We start from the raw sequence: 15,757 nt of genomic DNA, 5'->3' as shown, positions 1-15,757 counted from the left end.
TTTATTATGCTGACCAGGGGGCGGTGGTCAGTTTCGACCGTAAACCGTGGAAGACCATAGACGTAATCGTGGAACTTGTCTAAACCGGTTAGCAAGCCCAGGCATTCTTTTTCGATTTGCGTGTAGCGCTGCTCTGTGGGGGTCCGCGATGCATAGGCCACTGGGGCTCATAATGCCGTGTCATCCCTCTGCAGGAGCACTGCTCCAATGCCGGATTGGCTGGCATCAGTTGAGATTTTGGTGGCACGAGACGTGTCAAAAAACGCCAACACTGGTGCTTTAGTGAGTTTGCGTTTGAGCTCCTCCCATTCCAGCTGGTGCGTGTGTTGCCACTGGAACTCTGTGGATTTTCTGACGAGGTGGCGCAGAGTCGTCGTGTGGGAGGCAAGGTTGGGAATGAACTTCCCCAGGAAGTTGACCATGCCAAGGAAGCGTAGGACAGCTTTCTTGTCGGCCGGCTGCGGCATGGCTGTGATGGCGCTCACCTTGCCTGCATCCGGACGGACCCCTGACCTGGAGATATGGTCCCCCAGGAACTTCAACTCGGTCTGGCCAAAGGAGCACTTGGCTCGGTTGAGGCGCAGGCCGTTTTCCCGTATGTGGGCAAAAACGCGTTGGAGACGATGTATGTGCTCCTGCGGTGTGGTGGACCAGATGATGACATCGTCCACATATACGCGCACCCCTTCGATGCCTTCCATCACCTGCTCCATGATTCTATGGAAGACCTTGGATGCCGAGATGATGCCAAATGTCATCCGGTTGTAGCAGAACCTGCCGAAAGGGGTGTTGAAGGTACATAGCTTTCGGCTGGACGGGTCCAGTTGGATCTGCCAAAATCCTTTAGAAGCATCCAGTTTCGTGAATATCTTCGCCTGGGCCATTTCACTGGTGATCTCCTCCCGTTTGGGTATGGGATAATGTTCCCTCATAATATTATTATTGAGGTCTTTGGGGTCAATGCAGATGCGGAGCTCGCCAGAGGGCTTCTTGACACACACCATGGAGCTGACCCATGGCGTGGGCTCCGTGACCCTGGATAGGACCCCTTGGTCCTGGAGATCCTGCAGCTGCTGCTTGAGGCGGTCTTTAAGTGGTGCAGGAACCCTGCGAGGTGCGTGAACGACCGAGATGGCGTCCGGTTTGAGGCGAATTCGGTTGGTGTATGCAGTGTTCCCATGCCTTCGAATGCCTCCTGGTTGTGGGCGAGGAGCGATTGGAGCTGTGCGTAGAACTCTGCATCCGGGAAGTCAGACGTGCCGTCTGGAGAGAGAGAGAGGATTTGTTGCACAAGGTGGAGAGCCTTGCATGCCTGTGCGCCCAGCAGGGAGTCCTTCGATGAGCCAACTATCTCGAACGAGAGTGTGGCCGTGTGTGTGTTGTGTGTCACCTGGAGCTGGCAGGATCCCATGGCCGGGATAACGTTCCCGTTGTAGTCGACCATCTTGCACCGGGATGGCTGGATTGGTGGTCTGACCTTTATGGCGTAGAAGGCTGACCATGCTATGAGGTTGGCGGAGGCGCCAGTGTCCAGGCGGAAAGTGATCGGCGATCGGTTGAACGTTAGGGTGGCACTCCATTCATCGCCCGGATTGATGGTGTTGACCCGGTTCGCATCAATGACCGCAACCCGGAAGGCGTCTTGGTCATCCGTGTCGTCGGTTTAGATGTCGTGATGTGGAGGCTGAATGGTCCGCACATTCCTGCGAGGTTGTCGGAGATGTGGAAGATCAACAGGTTGAGCCGCTCGACAGTAGGCAGCGTAGTGGCCCATCTTGCCACAGCGTAGGCATTGTCGGGTTTTTGCAGGACATTGCCCTTTTAAATGTGCAGCTCCACAGTTGCCGCACGTCATGACGTCATGGCGTTCGTTACGCCACTGCACATGCGCAGTTCGGTCTTGCGTCGGGCGCGCCTGCGCAGCACGTCCCTCAGTGTTGCCGTAGGTTTTGGTGCGCACAAACGCGGGAGGCCTTAAAAAACGCGCGAAACGGTCGCCCTCGTCCGGGCCGCGGGCCGGGAGAAACTCGATTGCCTGGACGCGTTCGGCCTCGTGGGCGGCCTGGCTTGCCAATTCGATCACGTGGGACCCCCTCCGTGCCGATTCGGTCGCCTGAAATTGGGCATATCGACTAGTCGCATTCTCATGCAGGACACAGGCTTCAACTGCAGATGCTAAGGTCAGGCCTTTAATTTTTAGAAGCTGCTGGCGTAGGCCACTGGAGGCAACGCCAAAAATGATCTGGTCCCGGATCATGGACTCTGAGGTGGTGTCGTAACCGCAGGACTGCGCGAGTATGCGGAGGTGCATCAGGAAGGACTGAAAGAGCTCATCCTTACCTTGCAGGCACTGCTGAAAGACATACCTCTCAAAGCTTTCGTTGACCTCAACGTTGAAGTGCTTGTCGAGCTTGAGGTGGACCGTGTCATACTTAGCTTTGTTCTCGCCTTCCGCGAACACCAAGGAGTTGTATACATCGATGGCGTGCTGACCTGCGGTAGTGAGGAGCATGGCAATCTTTGTTTCGTCCGAGGCGCCCTGTTTTTCATTGGCTTGCATGCAGAGTTCGAAGCGCTGCTTGAAGAGCTTCCAATTTGTGCCCAGGTTCCCAGCGACTTGCAACGGCTACGGTTTGTTGCGGGTGTCCATGGCTCAGGATGGCAGATTTGCCGGTAGGTATCGATTCACTCCTGGTATCATGAGGTGTTGGGTGCTCTGAGGTACAGACGAACCAACACGGTTGCGATTGGTACAATGCAGTTTTATTCCATCTAACTATTTATACATCAGACTTGGTACTCAGCACGTTGTGACTGTGTGAGTGTCTTGCTATGAGGTCCTGGCCCTGTGCTGTCTCCAGATGGACTGCCCAGGAAGTGTTGTGTTTCTTGTCTTATACTGTGTCTGCTCTTGTCTGTGATTGGCTGTCGTGTTATGTGTGCTAATTGGTCCGTTGGTCTGTCTATCATTATGTATGTGTTATGATGTATGTTTGAATATCATGACAATTATTACATGTTACCAGAAGAGAAAATGCTGGAAAATCTCAGCAGATCTGGCAAAAGAGCTAACAATTAGAGTCCAGATTATTACATTAAATTATTATATGTTATCTTGTTAGCAATTATCTCCCATGCAGTACACTGTTTTCCAGGCACACAAATTAGGTAATTTTGAACCAGAAATAGAGATGGGAGAGGGATTCTCCTTATCACTGGAGGAAGAAATGATCTACATCTCCCGTAAAATGTCAGGTATTGAACCTATATGGGTTCCCATAGCAACACCTGTTATTTGAAGGAAGTGAATGGAGTTGAAGGAGTAATTGTTTAATGTGAGAACAAGTTCAGCCAGGCGGAGGAGGTTGGTGGATGAGGACTGGTTGGGCCTCCATTCAAGGAAACAGCAGAGAACCCTCAGGCTGACATGGTATTGAGAGAGTAGACTTCCATTTTGAAAAGTAGATAGTGCCAGGAAATTTCCCAAGTATCCTGGCTCACATTCAGCTTTTACAACCAAGGACAGATCGGGGCCATTATCAATTGCTGAGTTCCTGCTTTGGTAAAGAACTGATGAATTTTCCACACAACCCTACAGTTCAAAGTATATGTCGGTTGCAGCATGAATGAGAGCTGTGACAAAGTGCTCCATCAGTCAAATCTTCCTTTATATATTGACTTCATCCATTAAACATCAGAGAAAAGGCACCATCCCTGAATTGCACAGCCTGACAATACCATCTCCAAACAAGGTGATGAATTTGGTATGAGCAATATTCAGATTTTTTTTTTTAACCTCATGCCTAAATGAGTATTTCTTTATTCATAGAGAAGGAGGAGGTGAGTTAACCAGACTCCATACACGTCTTTGGGGATGTGGAGCTGCATGTACCATGTGCAGGGAGCTGAAAAACTGGGGTTAATCTTTCATTAACCATTAGGGTTAACTATTTATTATCCATCTTGGGGTTAAACTTTTATTGTCCATCTTGGAGTTAACCTTTATTAAACGTCTTGGGGTTAACCTTGCATTCACTTGTCAAAAGAACAGAAAATGGCAAGAGGTGGTAGGGAATGTTGTTTTATGATGAGGGTGGGATCACTGGGACTGGCTATTGTCGAAAGATATTTTCAAGAGGCAGACAATTCATGTGAAATCCAAGGTATTGCCAGGTTAAAACCTCTCATTTGAGTACAAATGCCTATCACACTCTGGTAGCAGTCAGGTCAGGTGTGCTGTAGAGTTTGAATTACTGTTTTGCTGTGTTCCTTTTTTCAGAAATATATTGATGAAGTAGCCAGGACATACACATGGACCCCAGTGCAAAGTGCTGATTACAGGTAACATTTCTGTTTTAAAACTTTAGCCTGGGATTACATATACCTAGCAGTATTACAGCCTCAATTTCATCTTTGCCCAGGGAATATAGCTCTTGAAATATTGTTTACTAGGGTTTCGCATATAACAATGATAAATGTTGCAGGAATGTCCTGCTCACAGAGGTATGTGTGTGGTATTTCTGAATGTGGCACTTTTGTTCTATATATTTAATTGTCACTGTAGCATATATCAGAAACAGTGCGAGACTTCAGAATTTTTGTGATCAGCTGTAAAAGAGATGGTGTTGGAATTAAGAGTTGTATATGAAGACAAGTGATAAAAGAGTGTGACAGAGTTATATACTGCCAGAATAGTAATAATCTGCTCTGAAAATAGGATGTGTTAACCTGGAAGTTTAAATAGGTTGCAGTGTGTGATGATACAAGACAGAACAGTTAAGATAGTCAGCAGTGTACTTAACTTCAGTACCCAACATCAATATGAACATTCCATGCTTTACCCCTGTTTTCAGTATGCTATTAAAGCAATCACTCCATGGGTAGTCTGAGTCCTACATATTTTATGATTGCGATCACCCCACAGGGATTCTGAGTTCTGCATTCTTCGTCATTAAAATCACACAACACAGAAGAAGGCCATTCTGCCCATAATGCCTGTACCAGCTCTTTGAAAGAACCATCCAATTAGTCCCATGCCTCTGCTCTTTCCCATAGCCCTGAAAATATTCCCCCTTCAAGTTTTATCCCGTTTCCTCCACCATTTCAGGCAGTGTATTTCCAAATTTGCAGATGTTACAAAGCTGGGTGGAGGGTGAGCTGTGAGGAGGATGCAGAGATGCTTCAGCATGATTTGGACAGGCTGAGTGAGTGCGCATATGCATGGAAGATGCAGTATAATGTGGGTAAATGTGAGGTTATCCACTTCGGTAGCAAAAAGAGGAAGGCAGACTATTACTTGAATGGGTGTAAATTGAACGAGGTGGATACTCTGCGAGACCTTGGTGTCCTTGTGGATCAGTCACTGATCAGGTACACTGGGCAGTAAAGAAGGCAAATCGTATGTTGGCCTTTATAGCGAGAGGATTTGAGTACAGGAATAGAGATGTTTTACTACAATTGGTATCGGGCGTTGGTAAGGCCACACCTGGAATATTGTATGCCATTTTGATGCCTTTATCTGAGGAATGGTGTACTTGCTATGAAGGGAGTGCAGCAAAGATTTTTGAGATGGCAAGACCGTCAGACGAGGAGACACTAAGTTGGTTAGTTTAGAAAAGTGAGAGGGGATCTCATTGAAACTTAGAAAATTCTAACAGGATTAGACAGGGTAGATTCAGAAAGAATGTTCCTGATAGTGGGGAGTCCAGAACTAGGGTCATGGTTTGAGGATAAGAGGTAAACCTTTTAGGACTGAGGTGAGGAGAAATGTCTTCACCCAGAGAGTGGTGAATCTGTGGATTTCACTACCACAGAACATATTTGAGGTCAAAGCATTGTGTGATTTCGAGAAGGAATCAGATATATCTCTTGGGGCTAAAGGGGCATGAGATAAGTGGGTAAGACAGGATCAGGGTATTGAATTTAATGATCAGCATTGATCATGATGAATGGTGGAATAGGCTTAGGCTTGAAGGGCTGAATAGCCTATTCCTGTTTCTATTTTCTATGTATGTTTCTATGTGTGTATTCCAGAACACAACTCACTGTGTAAAAAAAAAGTCCTTCTGATTCTTTTGCCAATTGCCTTAAATCTTTGTCCCCTGTTTACCAACCTTTCTGTCATTGGAAAAAGTTTTCCCTTATTCACTATCAAAATTTTCCATGATTTTGAGCACATCTATTGAATCTCCCCTTAACCTTTTCATAGAATCATAAAGTTTACAGTGCAGAAGGAGGCCATTCAGCCCATCGTGCCTGCACCGGTCCTTGGAAAGAGCACCCTACTGAAGCCCACACATCTCTAATCCCGGAATCCAGTAACCCCAGTAATGGGCACTAAGGGCAAGTTAGCATGGCCAATCCACCTAACCTGTACATCTTTGGACTGTGGGAGGAAACTGGAGTACCCGGAGGAAACCCACGCAGACACGGGGAGAACATGCAGACTCCGCACAGACAATGAATTGGACCTGGGACCCTGGAGCTGTGAAGTCACAGTGCTAACCACTGTGCTACCATGCCATATTACTGTTCTCTTGTCCCTCCACAAAAACAAAGTCTTTCATCCCCAGTAAATTCCAGTAAATCTTCTCTGCACCCACTTGAAAATGTTGATATTCTTCTGAATGCGACGTCGCCAGTTTTGGCCATGGTACTCTAGCTGAGGCTAACCAATGTTTTGTAAAGCTTAACTTGCTTGTTTTTGTATACTTCTATTTATAAAATCAAGGACCCTCTCTGTCTTTTTAACAGCCTTTTCAAACTGTCCTACCAGCTGCAAAATATTCTGTGTGTGTACATCCAGAAGTTCCAGTAACCCTTCAAAATAACTAATATTACCTATCCTGATTCTTCCTACCTACCAATGTGCATCACCTCCCACTTCTCTGTGTTAAATTTCATCTGCCCTCTGTCTTCATCAGCCTGTTGGTGAGCTTCTGGGGTCCACTATTACCCTCCTCACTGCTTACGACCATTTCTGAGTTTCAGTAGTTCCCCAGGTTCTACACTCTCCACCATTGGGATCACTCCATGGGTCAGTTATTCCTGCAGTTTTCTCAAATTTCCTTCGAAATTCCCTCGAAAGAACTTTGAATTCAAAAACGCAAAAAACATTGAACTAAGAGGTTGACACAATTATTTACTGCACAGTTTAATTATCCACATGGGGAAGTTTAGGAGATGTGCATGTGCCCCAAACCTGGCACTCAGCCATTGAGCATTAACTTGTCAGGTTAATCCCCACCTTGCCCCACCGAAAGTAGTTGGCCAGTTGACTGGGGCACCACTCAAACATTAGTGGTGGGGGTAAGAAACTTTAATTCCAGAATATTATGTAATGCTGTGAAACTTGTTAAATTCTCCTCACTTGTTAATCCCAGATCTCTTGTGAAAATAGCAATCATTGCACAAGTCGATTTCAAATGTGACATTGCCTCTTCATTCCCTTCACAGCCTGGCCCTGGTGTTGCCACCATACAGCAAATATTATATCCAAGCAAAGTTGGATGACCAAATCCTTCAAGCTCAGTGTAAGTACCTGTTGTCCAATCCATTTATCCTCTAGTATGACCTTGAACCTGCAAACACCCCAGTTGTCACTGGGCTGTGGAAAACTTTTCTGCACTTATAGAAAGCAAGTTTCCCTGATCAGAATTGGAGTTTAACCAATTACACAGAATTATATAGTCACCTTTCTGAAGTTGGTGTAACTCCGTATTTTGCGAAGCAAAAAAAAAGCAAAGTCAAAATAAAATTAATATATGAACCAGCTGACTGAGAAGCAAAAGTCGGGCTCTTCTTTTCTTGCTTTCTTCTAGAATATACAATGATTCTGAAGCAGCAAACCACACAGAGACTGTGAAAACATGCATGCTTTTCACTATGTTCTACTTGGGTTTCAGTTTCTTTCTTGCTTTTTTTGTTTTATTCTGTTATTTTCTTTTCTTTTCTTTTTCTTTAAATTTCTCCGGATTGTTTGGACTTGCCTTGTTCTGTTTGCTGAAGCTTTAGAATCATTTGCCCTTGGCTATTGCATGTTAGCCTTGTGTGCAGAGCACCTAGAGCTATCGGTCTAGATGTTTGCAACTGTTTGTTTGCTCTTTTGATATATTTTTATTTTGTCAGTTGCAAGATTCTCAGTATATTTATACACAATATTTTTATTCAAATAGTAATTGAATAAAATATTGTTTGTGACCCCCTTCCTACCCAACCCCTTTTTTTCTGCTTTCTCTCTCTATGATGGATTCACACAGTCCAAAACAACAACAAGGGCAAGTATCTGAATATTGGTCCCCTCCCCCCACCCTCTATGTTCAGTGCCTACCCCCCACTGTACCCAGCCTGCTTGCCCATTTACCTGCCCGTCTGAACCCTTCTCAAATTCCCTTCCCAACCCTCTTGATGCAGTGTCTTGTTATGTCCACAATGGCTTAGAAATTTCCTTTGCATTGCTCTGAATATCTTCCCTCTAGATATCTGCTACCTATTGTATCCAACTTTAATGTCCTACTTTCTCTCTCTCCCCTTTCTCTCTTTTTCTTTCTTTCTCTCACTTCCTTCCTCACTAACTAACCCACCCTTCCTCAATAATACTGAAGAGATATCAGTGCTGTTTGGACCCCACCCATCCACTTGCTCCCCATTAGCCTGTGACTAGACCTTATGCTCCATCCTTTCAAAACAGAGTTTGATTGTCTCCATGTAATTTAAAGAGTTTGGCCATATTGGTGCTTTATGAGTGACGTTCAGTAACTGACTACAATCGGTGCAGTGGAAGATGTTGAAAAAATGCAATTGGTAATCAATTAAAACAGTATTTCTAGTCTTAAAAAAGCCTGAATGACCTCATTTTTATTGGCTAGTATTTTGGACTTTCCATGTTCCAGAATGTAAAAATTGTCTGTTTTCTGGGCAACATAGTGGCTACAACTACTCTCCTGAGATGTGCTTTGACCCTGCAGATCAATCTCTTGATCTTGTCATTTTTAAGAGTTGTGTAGTTTCTTCTCCGCTCCTGTGCTAACGATAACGTGTCTGAGACGCTGCAGGTGTGAGCTACACCTCCCCCTCTCCAGTAGTTCCCAGATAATGTTCCTTTTTATTGCAGATTTTGAATCCTTGTTACCCAGCTCCTTTGAGACCGTGGGACATGTATTCATTGCTCCCAGGTAGCTGTGTGTGTGTGTGCGCGCTTGCCCATTTGCTTCATGCTGTACACTCATTGATCCATGCATCACCCTGCTGTCCAAATCTTACCATGCCGTGAATCAGTCAACACTCCCTCCACCTTCACCACCACACACTTCACAATGAGCTGTGGCCTGTGTTTGCACCTGCTATTACTGCCTATGGAATGGATATCTATCTCTCTGCTCTGGCATAGTCTCTCCCCTGTTATGAAATCACTGCTGTATGCATGAGATTGTAATGGCCCTTTACTGAAGGCTCATAGCCCTGCATGGCAATCATCTATGGCAGCATAACTCCCGGCCGTCTGTGTGTTAAAGATTAGGGAACCTTCTGCAGCATGACTCTCCTTCATGTTACTGTCCCATCCTTGTACAGGAGTGACACCCTAGGGGTTTGAGGGTGAGGGCTTGTCACTGTCTCTTTCGTGCCAGTGTCCACTTTACCCTCATGGAATGTGTTTACACTTGGATTTCCTCCTAGGGAATACTGCAAGGATCTTGTCAAGTCAAACAACAACACAGAGTTGTTACTCAATTTTATCAATCTGATGGATAAGAACACTCCTGACTACAAGAACTGTGAGTACAGCAACAGTCTCTAGGGGCAGGACCCCTCCAAACTGTCTGTCAGCTCATGGACACTTCAATTTCTGATTTGGCTTCACATTATTTAGACTATGTATAAAATGCAGACCCCGGGGTCTTCTGTGTGATGCATTGAGTTTCACTAGCATTTTTTAAAAAAGTATAGGATGAAAAATGTTGTAAAAGTTGTCATGGAGTGAATTGGAGATGAAAGTCTGAATCTTAAAGGGAAAATATTTCAAAGTGCTGATACTGAATGTGTGAATGGAGTGTGTTCTCATTTTTGCAGTTCCTCTAAAATCCTCAACAAGTGGCTAATTCATATGAAATTTAGGAGGGTGCTTTAAATAATGTTTAAATAATGATGTTACAATCCCCATGGAGACCAATAACCTAAAGGAATCAACCTTATCAAATTACCTTAACGGAAGAAACCAGTAGACACTATTTCAGGTTATAAGTTTAATTTAAGAATCAAACCCAAATCAGCATAAATGTGAATTGACAGGCAATTGTATTCAATGGAAACTATAAATGACACTTTAACTAGCTGATACAACAAAGATAGGTCTCAGTTTTACTGGCAGTTCCTGGAGCTCGCACGTTTCACTATGAACAGCCACAAAGTACTTCACAACTCTTTTTTCTTCTTCAGGTAGAAGTCAACTCCTTTTCTTAATGCATTGATCATTGATCATTGAGTACCACTGACAGCAACTTTATTTCATCCAAGTTCCACAGGTGCAGTCATCACCAAAAGGGAGCACTTCTTAGCTTGGCTCATGGTAATCTTGACAGCGAAGATTCCCCAAAATTGAAGTAGCTGATGTTGCTGACCCTGACATTTCTCATGACTTGCCACCATGCTGGCAAAAGTCCTTCCCCAAGTCCTTTCAATTCATAATCCCTTTTCCAACTGTCAGTGTCCTGGGATTATTAAGAGCAAATTATCATGTTCTGCTGATTGTGGTGCAATATGGCAGGCCTACACTGGTATTTAGTTAACACCCAGACAGCTATCCTGTGTTGTGTGTGTGTGTTGTTTGGGTACTGTTGTAAACCCTTTGTCTGTTCGGTGTTTCCTTCTTAACCCCTGTCCTGCTGACTGCCTTTGATCTACAGCCTTCACGTTAGCGGCTACAACACTGAGATTTTTGCTTAAACGACAGATACAGCCCTGGTCTAATGGACTTTCCCAGGACTTCCCTTTTGGGTTCTGTGGTAGAACCCATGATGTCAGTTTGATAGACTTGGCAAGCAGCCAATCGGGGAAGCTGAAATTCTGACCCTCCCCTGTTGTTGTTTGTGATTGGTGGAGCATTCAGAATCGTCCAGGAAAAAAGGTGGTTCATATGAAGAGCTCCATTTTGTCCTGAGTTCTGTGAGAAGACATGGGCCAGAAGTAGTTGAAAGACTCCCTCTCTGCTCTCTCTGCCAGGCAATTTTAAAAACTCCCAGTCAGATCTGTGAAGGCACTCCTTGTGGAGTGTGGGACGGGGCTTGGAGAACAATTAGATTAGAAGACCATTGTTTATGAGACAGGATTGATTAATGATTGGTTAATTAATAGAAAGCAAAGAGTGGGGATTAATGGGTATTTCTCTGGTTGGCAATCAGTAGCTAGTGGTGTCCCTCAGGGATCAGTGTTGGGCCCACAATTGTTCACAATTTACATAGATGATTTGGAGTTGGGGACCAAGGGCAATGTGTCCAAGTTTGCAGACGACACTAAGATAAGTGGTAAAGCAAAAAGTGCAGAGGATACTGGAAGTCTGCAGAGGGATTTGGATAGGCTAAGTGAATGGGCTAGGGTCTGGCAGATGGAATAAAATGTTGACAAATGTGAGGTTATCCATTTTGGTAGGAATAACAGCAAAAGGGATTATTATTTAAATGATAAAATATTAAAACATGCTGCTGTGCAGAGAGACCTGGGTGTGCTAGTGCATGAGTAGCAAAAAGTTGATTTACAGGTGCAACAGGTGATTAAGAAGGCAAATGGAATTTTGTCCTTCATTGCTAGAGGGATGGAGTTTAAGACTAGGGAGGTTATGCTGCAATTATATAAGATGTTAGTGAGGCCACACTTGGAGTATTGTGTTCAGTTTTGGTCTCCTTACCTGAGAAAGGACGTACTGGCGCTGGAGGGTGTGTAGAGGAGATTCACTAGGTTAATCCCAGAGCTGAAGGGGTTGGATTATGAGGAGAGGTTGAGTAGACTGGGACTTGTACTCGTTGGAATTTAGAAGGATGAGGGGGGATCTTATAGAAACATATAAAATTATGAGGGGAATAGATAGGATGGATGCGGGCAGGTTGTTTCCACTGGCGGGTGAAAGCAGAACTAGGGGGCATAGCCTCGAAATAAGGGGAAGTATATTTAGGACTGAGTTTAGGAGCAACCTCTTCACCCAAAGGGTTGTGAATCTATGGAATTCCTTTCCCAGTGAAGCAGTTGAGGCTCCTTCATTAAATGATTTTAAGATAAAGCTAGATAGTTTTTTGAAGAATAAAGGGATTAAGGGTTATGGTGTTCTGTAGCCATCTGGGATGGCCACGTCCCGATTACAAAATGGACACTTGCAAAGCAATCAGTGAAAATTGGACAATGCTAAGAAACAAGCAGGTGCAAGCTCTGTCTGTTGATTAGAACCTTAAACTTTCAGACAGGACAGAAATTACCAAACAATCTACATACCAATGAGCCATCTCCAGGGACAAAAGGGAAACATTTAGATACACAATGTTAAGGCAGACTCCCCGGCGCCAGAAGAAGCTGAGACAAAGCAGACTGACAGTCACCAGGACACGCCCAGCGATCAGGGAACCACCCCTCTATTGGAGGAAAATCGATACAGATGATTGGGAAAGACCCAATTAGTTGAGGCCAAGTTCAAGGCCCGCCCAAAAGCACAAGAAGCCCTTTTCAGCATAAAAGGTATCCCCCAAGGGAGAACACCCTCCTTTGGCTTTGGCTCTCACCGAAGAGAGAGACCTGCCTCGCAGCTGCACCAGACCAAGTAAGTCCCAAGTCAACGCACGCTATGAGATGGATGCTCCTAGTTGCTACCCTGTAAACAGCTCAACCCAGCAGCCTCAGAACCGAGCAACGGCCATTGTTCCTCTGACTGAGTGGGCACCCGAAGCTAAGTATAGATTTGACTGTGTGTAAATAAATGAACATTGCTTTTGAACTTACTAACTGGTGTATCGAGTCATTGATCAGTATTCGGTTCTGAACCTTGTGGCGGTGTCGAAAGATAAAAGTGATCCACCGGCAGTGCAGACTTTGTTTGCACTGAGTGCTGAATTTGGTGCATTTGAGTGCTATAGTGAGAGTTTGGTGACTGAGGGAGTATAAGGGTTCATTTTTATCTAAAGTCTAGTCTTTCTATTATTTAGTTAATCAACTTAAACGTTGCTGTTTGGTTTAGAAGAAGGTGAATTTTCAATCAGCTTTAAACAAAGGTTCTACTTGTAGGTATTTGCAGCTGGAGTTTGTTAATTAGTTCATTGGATTAAGCCAGTTTTCAAAGGCTAGATTCACAATATAAAAGTGATCCACCTACAGTGCAGACTTTGTTTGCACTGAGTGCTGGATTTGATGCATTTGAGTGCTATAGTGAGAGTTTGGTGACTGAGGGACTGCTGAATTTGGTGCATTTGAGTGCTATAGTGAGAGTTTGGTGACTGAGGGAGTTCGGTGAGGAGGGAGTAAGGTGCTCCTTTCATTTTGTTTCCAACATTTCCGCAAAGAGCGAGAAGGGAGCTAGGAGTTTACAGAGAGTGCAGCTGACTGGGAGCAGAGTCGGAGGGCGGAGGTCCAGTTGGTCCACAGGGCAGCTATATTCTGTAAGGTAAGAGGGGATGGAGGCTAGGCCAGTTGCATGCTCCTCCTGTAGGATGTGGGTGGTGAAGGATACCACCGGTGACCCCGATGACGATACCTGCGGGAAATGCACCCAATTCCAGCTCCTCAAAGACCATGTTAGGGAACTGGAGCTGAGGCTGGATGAACTTCGGATCATCCGGGAGGCAGAGGGGTTGATAGAGAAGAGTTACAGGGAGGTAACCACACCCAAGGTACAGGACAAGAGTAGCTGGGTTACAGTCAGGGGAAAGAAAACAAACAGGCAGACAGTGCAGGGATCCCTCGTGGCCGTTCCCCTTCAAAACAAGTATACCATTTTGGATGCTGTTGGGGGAGATGACCGGCCGGGGGAAGGCCCTAACGGCCAGGTCTCTGGCTCTGGGGCTCAGAAGGGAAGGGGGGAGAATAGAAAAGCAATAGTGGTCGGAGATTCAATGGTTAGGGGAATAGATAGGAGATGTTGTGGTCGCGAGCGAGACTCCCGGAAGGTATGCTGCCTCCCGTGTGCCAGGGCCAGGGATGACTCGGATCGTGTCTTCAGGATCTTTAAGGGGGAGGGGGAGCAGCCAGAAGTCGTCATGCACATTGGCACCAACGACGTAGGTAGGAAAAGGGGTGTGGAGGTAACAAACAAGTTTAGGGAGTTAGGCTGGAAGTTAAAAGCCAGGACAGACAGAGTTGTCATCTCTGGTTTGTTGCCGGTGCCACGTGATAGCAAGGCTAGGAATAGGGAGAGAGTGCAGTTGAACACGTGGCTGCAGGAATGGTGTATGAGGGAGGGCTTCAGATATTTGGATAATTGGAGCGCATTCTGGGGAAGGTGGGACCTGTACAAGCAGGACGGGTTGCACCTGAACCAGAGGGACACCAATATCCTGGGAGGGAGGTTTTCTAGTACTCTTCGGGATGGTTTAAACTAATTTGGCAGGGGAATGGGAACCGGATTTGTAGTCCAGCAACTAAGGTAGCCGATATTCAGGACGCCAAAGCGTGTAGTGAGGCAGTGGGGAAGGGAACACTGACAAAGGAGAGTACTTGCAGGCACGGAGATGGGTTGAAGTGTGTATACTTCAACGCAAGAAGCATCAGGAATAAGGTGGGTGAACTTAAGGCATGGATCGGTACTTGGGACTACGATGTGGTGGCCATCACGGAAACGTGGATAGAAGAGGGGCAGAAATGGTTGTTGGAGGTCCCTGGTTATAGATTTTTCAATAAGATTAGGGAGGGTGGTAAAAGAGGTGGGGGGTGGCATTGTTAATTAGAGATAGTATAACAGCTGCAGAAAGGCAGTTCGAGGAGTATCTGCCTACTGAAGTAGTATGGGTTGAAGTCAGAAATAGGAAATGAGCAGTCACCTTGTTGGGAATTTTCTATAGGCCCCCCAATAGTAGCAGAGATGTGCAGGAACAGATTGGGAAACAGATTTTGAAAAGGTGCAGAAGTCACAGGGTAGTAGTCATGGGTGACTTCAACTTCCCAAACATTGAGTGGAAACTCTTCAGATCAAATAGTTTGGATGGGGTGGTGTTTGTGCAGTGTGTCCAGGAAGCTTTTCTAACACAGTATGTCGATTGTCTGACCAGAGGGGAGGCCATATTGGATTTGGTACTTGGTAATGAACCAGGGCAAGTGATAGATTTGTTAGTGGGGGAGCATTTTGGATAGTGACCATAATTCTGTGACTTTCACTTTATTAATAGAGAGGGATAGGTGTGTGCAACAGGGCAAGGTTTACAATTGGGGAAGGGTAAATACGATGTTGTCAGACAAGAATTGAAGTGCATAAGTTGGGAACATAGGCTGTCAGGGAAGGACACAAGTGAAATGAGGAACTTGTTCAAGGAACAGGTACTACGTGTCCTTGATATGTATGTCCCTGTCAGGCAGGGAAGAGATGGTCGAGTGAGGGAACCATGGTTGACAAGAGAGGTTGAATATCTTGTTAAGCGGAAAAAGGAGACTTATGTGAGGCTGAGGAAACAAGGTTCAGACAGGGCGCTGGAGGGATATAAGATAGCCAGGAGGGAACTGAAGAAAGGTATTAGGAGAGCTAAGAGAGGGCATGAACAATCTTTGGCGGGTAGGATCAAGGAAAACCCCAAGG

At 45.4% G+C, this 15,757-nt stretch overlaps 1 protein-coding gene across 4 annotated transcripts in view; it reads left to right on the top strand.

Annotated features, from left to right (window-relative positions):
- The window catches only part of cacna2d2a (calcium channel, voltage-dependent, alpha 2/delta subunit 2a), a 1,719,882-nt gene that overhangs the window by 1,466,798 nt on the left and 237,327 nt on the right, over positions 1-15,757 (top strand). For 3 of the 4 annotated variants that reach the window (XM_072472012.1, XM_072472008.1, XM_072472010.1), the window contains 5 exons: positions 4,280-4,341; positions 7,456-7,532; positions 8,259-8,276; positions 9,113-9,173; positions 9,676-9,773. In XM_072472012.1, coding sequence (XP_072328113.1) covers positions 4,280-4,341; positions 7,456-7,532; positions 8,259-8,276; positions 9,113-9,173; positions 9,676-9,773 — 316 coding nt within the window. The remainder of the gene's footprint in view (positions 1-4,279; positions 4,342-7,455; positions 7,533-8,258; positions 8,277-9,112; positions 9,174-9,675; positions 9,774-15,757) is intronic. The other variant, XM_072472009.1, reaches the window with a different exon arrangement.

This window comes from Scyliorhinus torazame, chromosome 13, assembly GCF_047496885.1.
Source record: "Scyliorhinus torazame isolate Kashiwa2021f chromosome 13, sScyTor2.1, whole genome shotgun sequence".
Taxonomy (NCBI): Eukaryota; Metazoa; Chordata; class Chondrichthyes; order Carcharhiniformes; family Scyliorhinidae; genus Scyliorhinus; species Scyliorhinus torazame.
Note: the sequence above shows the minus strand (reverse complement) of the source record. Positions and strands in the feature narration are given on the sequence as shown.